Here is a 6,552-nt window from a genome sequence, read left to right as displayed (position 1 = left end):
ATCCACGGTTTCGTTATGATTTCCACAAAAAATTCATACGCATTACCTCTAAATTTTAGCATATATGATAAAAAAAACTATACATTTAGATTAGTTGAACCATTGTTTTGCGGAATGTCTTCTTTAGCAATCGATAAAAAATTCATGCATCTTTGAATGTGAAAAATGAGTTCGATTTTTTTAGGATTTAAATATGCTGGGATAATGGGATGTGAAACTGCAGGTTAGATACAAAAACCGGATCCCATTTGACGAAACCATAGACGAGTTACATATTAAACGACGAAACCGCAGACGTGTTAGCTCATCTTTCGTTTTGTTGGCCATTTTTGGATAAATAATAAATTATTACTGTTTTTTTGCTAAGTCATTAACAAATTAGGCTATTTTTATAAATTTGGTTTATTTTTGTAAATTTCTCAAAATTTTAAACCTTAATACGAAAGTCTACGACTCTTGTTGATCTGCAAATGCTCGCAGGGCACTTTTGTATCTTCCATGGGAACCAATGTCAAAACCTTAACCAACAAAATCTCCACCTATCTAAAACTCAACAACCTCTCCAAAGCAGTTTTCACCTTGTATGAATCTACAGTCCCCTTCGACTTCTCTTTATACGCATCCCTCTTCAGTCTATGTGGTTCGAGACGTGCCATCGTCGAAGCCCGTAAAGTCGAATCCCATCTAATTACCTACAATCCAACACCACCAATTTTCTTATTGAACAGGGCGATTGAGGTGTATGGGAAATGCGAGTGTTTGAGAGATGCAAGGGAGCTATTCGACGAAATGCCTCAGAGAGATGGTGGGTCCTGGAATGCTCTAATTTCAGCATATAAGCTTAATGGGTTAGCGCAGGAGGCATTGGGTTTGTTCTTGGATATGAAGGATGATGGGTTTCCATGGAATGAGGTTAGTTTTGCTAACGCTTTGGGGTGTTGCGGTTCACTTTTGGAAATTTCTTTTGCTAAGGGAATACACGGATTGGTTGTAAAGTATGGATTTTGTGCGAATGTGATTATCGCGAGTTCCATTATCGATGTTTATGGGAAATGCAGGTTTTTGAGCGATGCGAAGAGAATGTTTGATGAGCTTCGTAACCCAAATGAGGTTTCTTGGAATGTGATTATCAGGAGGTATTACGACATGAGCAAAGAGAGGGAGGCAATAATTATGTTTTTTGAAATGATCAGAAGGAATGAAGTTATGCCATTGGCTTATACAGTCTCGAATGCCCTTCTAGCTTGCTCAAAGATTTCTGCTTTCAATGAAGCTCTCCAAATCCATTCTTTTTCCATCAAAACAAACCTGGTAAACACGTTGGTAGTTTCAGGATCTCTCATTGACATATATGCAAAACATGGAGATCTGGATAGTGCTCACAAGATCTTTAACCAGCCAAATGCAAAAAACTTGATCACCTGGACTTCAATGGTGACAGCATACGCCACAAATGGTCAAACCAAACACGCACGGAAACTGTTTGATGAAATGCCTGAAAGAAACATCGTATCATGGAACGCTATGCTAAATGGCTACACCCGCCATTACAAATGGGAATCCGCCTTAGAAATCATCTATCTAACAACCAAATCAAACATCATTATCGATCATGTCACAATCATGTTAATCCTAACCACATGTTCCGGCCTCTTATCCCTTGAATTAGGGAAACAAGTTCACGGATACGTCTATAGGCATAATTTCAACTCTAATCTCTTCATCAGCAACGCCCTTCTTAACATGTATGGAAAATGTGGAGACTTGAGAAGTTGTAGATCATGGTTTTATCAAATGAGCCACTTTCGTGATAACATTTCTTGGAATTCAATCTTGACAAGTCATGCACGACATCAAAGAAGTGAAGAAGTGATGAAAGTCATTTGGAAGATGCTAGAAGAAACCCCACCAAATGAGCATACCCTTGCAACCATTTTAGCTGCGTGTGCGAATATTTTCGCCCTTCATCAAACCAAAGAAATCCACGGGTTTTTAGTTAGAAATGGTTACAATATGGACATTGTTACAAAAGGAGCCTTGATTGACGCGTACTCAAAATGTCGTTGTTTAAGTTACGCTCTTGTGGTCTTTAAAGAAACATGTTCACGGGATTTGTTTCTTTATAACTCTATGATATTGGGATGTTGTCATAATTCAAGGGGTGATTTAGCTCTTGATCTATTTGAGATGATGAAAGATGAAGGGTTGAAACCGGATAATACCACATTTCAAGGGGTTTTGCTTGGTTGTGTATGTGAGGGCAGGGTTGATTTGGGTAGGGAGTGTTTTGATGGAATGAGTAGTGAGTATTGTGTTATACCACGGTTGGAGCATTATGAGTTGGTGATTGAATTGTATGGGAGGTATGGATACATTGGTGAACTTGAGAAGTTTGTTAAAGAAATGCCGTTTGATCCGACTGTGTCTATGTTGATTAGGGTTTTTGATGCGTGTTATGAGTATGGATGTGAGAGGCTTGGGAAATGGGCTGCGGATCGGCTTAATGAAATGAACCCATTGGTCCCATACCGATTTGAGCTCACGAATCATGATAGGATAGCCACATGATGAGATGAGTTTTAGCAGTTGCAGTGTCAGAGTTTCAGTTCCAATATGGATTGACCTACATGTGGGTATTGAGCACTTTTGTCATACCTAATTTATATCATAGGCCCCATTGGTGGTATCTTTATAGAAAGACGTGAGATTTGAGTCTTGCTAGTTGCAGCGTGGGAGTTTTAGTTTTAATGCGAATATTGAACACTTACGCCAACAAGCTAGATGATCACATAACTATGTGTGTTGCATAACCATTTTGCAGATACATCAACTTGATGATAGCTGAACTTTATACAAGATATACAATGTTCTTACTTTAGAATGACTGATTTATTTATTTATTTTTTGTAATGAGCTTAAGTCAGTTATGTAGAGTCTTGGGCAATTTCAAACTAGTATTTAAATAATGCATCAAAGTACTTCAATTTGTTTATTTTATAATTAAAATTTGGGTTAATAATCTTTTTACATGAAAAAAATATAAGATTATATAAAAAATTAGAACATAGTGGATTTGTTATCGGTTTATACAGCCATGTTTTAATTTGTTACTAAACCTTTACCAAAGAAATCAAATTTAGTGCATAAACAGACAAAAAAAAATTGACGACAAATGTAAATAAATAAGCTATGTTTTAATTTTTTTTCCTTAGCAATTGAAGGATTTGATCGAATCTTCTTTTTTTAAGATTTTGGAGGATTTTCATTGAATATGTAGTAATACATCTCACATGATGACCCTGTTTGGTCGCATCATCATCATATGAGATGTAAATCAGAAAAATAATGGCATAAAACCGTGTGTTTACGAAGAGCTCAATCTACACCAAAACTATAACTAAAAATCTCACATAGCAAAAGTTAAGACTAAACCTTTAACTGTTTTTGCAAGTATACCACACCATAACCAACTACAATTTCTTCACCAATAACCTTTGCAAGAACATGATCCGTTCTTAAAATGATGAAAGCGACTCGAATCCCTCAATATTATCTCATGATCAATAATCTTCGATATATACACCATTGCAACATGACAATCCCCACAAACCCTCAAATTTTTCGTGATCCTAATCGGTTGACCACAACTCGTGGTCAATATCCCATACGCAAGAGCCAATTTCTCACTATGTTCAACCAAAATATCACCTTTCTCTTCATCATCCACATCATGCAAAGCAAAACTCGTATCCGGAACATACCCAAGCTCTTTAATCCTATGAATCAAATCACCAAGAACATCATAAATCTCATCCGATCTCGCATGATCTTTGTCCCCAACATAAAACGTCACCAAACCCGTCTTCCCTTGAACACAACTCCACCCTGGTCTTTTCTTGATTCCAGAACCTTTCATTAAAGACCGAATCTTGGAAACATCTTTCCAACGTTTCATGTCCGCATATATATTCGAAAGTAATGTATATGTCCCATCGTTTTCACACCCTAATTCTAATAACTTATCACACGCGTATTCCGCTAGCTTCACATTCGTGTGGACCCTACACGACCCGAGTAAAGCAACCCACACTACCGGGCTGGGCTCCACGGGCATGGTTTCGATAACCTCCATGGCTTTCTCCAACTGCCCGGCCCGCCCGAAAAGATCAACCATACACGCGTAATGCTCCACCCCGGGCACAATCTTGAATTCCTTCGTCATGGCGTCGAAACACTCAATTCCTTCGTTTACGAGACCGGAATGGCTACACGCGTAGAGAATGACTAAAAATGTTACACCGTCGATCCGGAGACCGGAATCGGAATCTCTCATTCCGGCGAAGAGCCGGAGAGCTTCGTGGCCGTAACCGTGCATTCCGTACCCGGTCATTAACGATGTCCATGAGACGGTGTTTTTTTGTTCCATCGTGTTGAAAACTACACGAGCGTTGTCGAGGTCGCCGGATTTTACGTACATGTCGATGAGGCAATTATGGGTGAATAAAACATCGGAATGGAATTGGGTTCGCAGGATGTAACCATGTATTTGTTTTCCGTGTCTTAGATTGGCAAGGCGAGCACATGCCATTAACGCGCATGAGATTGTGAAGGCGTTTGGTGTTGTGGGGGTGTTTTCGTAATTAACCATTTGTGAGAAGAGTTTTAACGCGTCGTTGGCTTCACCGTGTTGTGCATACCCACCAATCATGGCTGTCCACGTGACCACATTTCGATTTAAAGGGAGGACAGGATCGAAAAGCTTATGTGCAAGATCGATGGATTTGCATTTGGCGTACATGTCGATTAAAGAATTGATCACCATTTGTTCATCTCCATTGTCGTTGTTTTTGATGTTCAGAATCTTTTTGATGATGTAACAATGAATCTCCTTACCTTGAAGTAATGAACCAACACTTGCACAGCCGGAAAGTAGGGAGACTAGAGTGACTACATTGGGTTCTGAACCCGAAAATACCATTTGTCGGAAAATATCAAGAGCTTCATTGCCATGGCCTCTCTGAGCATAACCGGAGATCACAGTACTCCATGTCACCACATTTAACTCAATCTTCTCTTCTCGCATCTTTTCAATTAAACCAAGAGCATCTTCAAATCTACCAATCTGGGAATGGCCTGTAACCATGGCGTTCCAAGAAACTACATCTTTCAATTCTATTTGCTCAAATACTCTGTTTGCGTCATCCATTAATCCACATTTGGCATACATGTCGACTATGGCATTACCCACGAACAGATCTTTAATGAGTTGGGTTTTCAATGCGTAAGCATGAGCCTCCTTCCCTTGAATCGATGCTTGAACAGAAGCTAAAGCAGGAAGGATGTTAACCAAGCTAACAGCATCGGCATGAAGCTGGTTTTCTCCTTTTGTCATTCGATAGAACATATGGAGTGCCTTTTTTGAATCACCACTCTGCATATAAGCTGCAACAATTGAGTTCCAGGAGATGACGTCTGTAATTTCGTTAAGAATCATTTCATCGAACACCTGGCGGGCGCTATCCAAATCACCGCACCGACCATACATCGCCACCAACGCGTTACCCACAAACACATTATTCTCGTACCCAAGGATACAAACAGCTCCGTGAAATGACGCGCCACGGCGGAAAGACGGGAGCTCTCCGCAGGCCTTGAGAACAAAAGGGAAAGTGTACCCATCAGGACGCCAACCAAGGGACTGCATACCGTGATAAAGCTCGAGAGCGTGGTCGAGTAAACGGAGACGAACTGCACGTCGAATAAGAGAGTTCCACCAGAACACAGACGACGGCGACGGCGGTATACGAGAGAGGGTAACAAGGGCGTGTGATGGGGCGTCGCAGGAGATGTACATACCCACGATTTTTGGTAATGCCGTAGGGTCTGAGGCTGCAAGGCCTTTCACTGTGAGTTGTTGGTGAAGAAGCTTCACTTTGGTTACGGAGCTGCATTTTTCGAATACGTGAGCAGCGGTTGAGAAGAAGGTTGACAGCTGGTGGTGGAGGCGTTTCAAATGTGGTGGGGTTGGGAAACGGTGGCGCATACTATGACCGGCGGCGGTTGTTTCATTATACAGAGAACACTTCAAATATTGGGGATTTGCAGTTCATAAATATTTAAAGAAGAAAAATAATATCTTTAAATTGTAAATGCACAAATAAAAAGAAATATGTAATTTTACTAGTGTTTTAGCCGTTTAGAAAATGACTTGTAAGGGTAACAAAGTATTAGATTTGTAAAAAAAATACCATTGAACTTTTTTTTGTACACATATCACCAATCAACTATAGCTTTTATACACATATGACCATTAAACTTCACATTTGTTCAAAAAATATCATTATATTATCGATAATAATAGGTCATTAGCCACGTAGCATGCCATGTGGCTGCTGACGTGGATTTTGTTGTTTATTATGTACACATTATACCATTAAACTATTTTTTGTACATATTATACCATTAAACATTTTTTTTATACATTTTACCATTAAACTTTTTTTTGTACACATTTTACCATTAATGTTATATAATTTATTGAAAAAAATATTA

General features: G+C 39.3%; 2 protein-coding genes across 2 annotated transcripts; one reads left to right on the top strand and one right to left on the bottom strand.

Moving 5' to 3' along the window:
- Nucleotides 1-332: 332 nt before the first annotated feature.
- Nucleotides 333-2,896, top strand: LOC111886001 (pentatricopeptide repeat-containing protein At3g26540). The gene has a single exon (XM_023882246.3). It carries the CDS (start codon nt 499-501, stop codon nt 2,566-2,568), a length of 2,070 nt encoding a protein of 689 aa, XP_023738014.1. The 5' UTR covers nt 333-498; the 3' UTR covers nt 2,569-2,896.
- Nucleotides 2,897-3,361: 465 nt separating this feature from the next.
- On the bottom strand, nt 3,362-6,146 carry LOC111886011 (pentatricopeptide repeat-containing protein At5g16860). Its single transcript, XM_023882254.3, has one exon. The coding sequence runs from the start codon at nt 6,041-6,043 to the stop codon at nt 3,482-3,484; it is 2,562 nt and encodes an 853-aa protein (XP_023738022.1). The 5' UTR covers nt 6,044-6,146; the 3' UTR covers nt 3,362-3,481.
- Between the last annotated feature and the right edge of the window lie 406 nt (nt 6,147-6,552).

The sequence above is a fragment of the Lactuca sativa genome, chromosome 2, assembly GCF_002870075.4.
Source record: "Lactuca sativa cultivar Salinas chromosome 2, Lsat_Salinas_v11, whole genome shotgun sequence".
Taxonomy (NCBI): Eukaryota; Viridiplantae; Streptophyta; class Magnoliopsida; order Asterales; family Asteraceae; genus Lactuca; species Lactuca sativa.
This window is presented reverse-complemented; position numbering and strand designations above follow the sequence as displayed.

Coding starts and splice junctions, on each gene's coding strand:
- LOC111886001 (XM_023882246.3), top strand. CDS start 499: ATGGGAACCAATGTCAAAACCTTAACCAACAAAATCTCCACCTATCTA.
- LOC111886011 (XM_023882254.3), bottom strand. CDS start 6,043: ATGCGCCACCGTTTCCCAACCCCACCACATTTGAAACGCCTCCACCAC.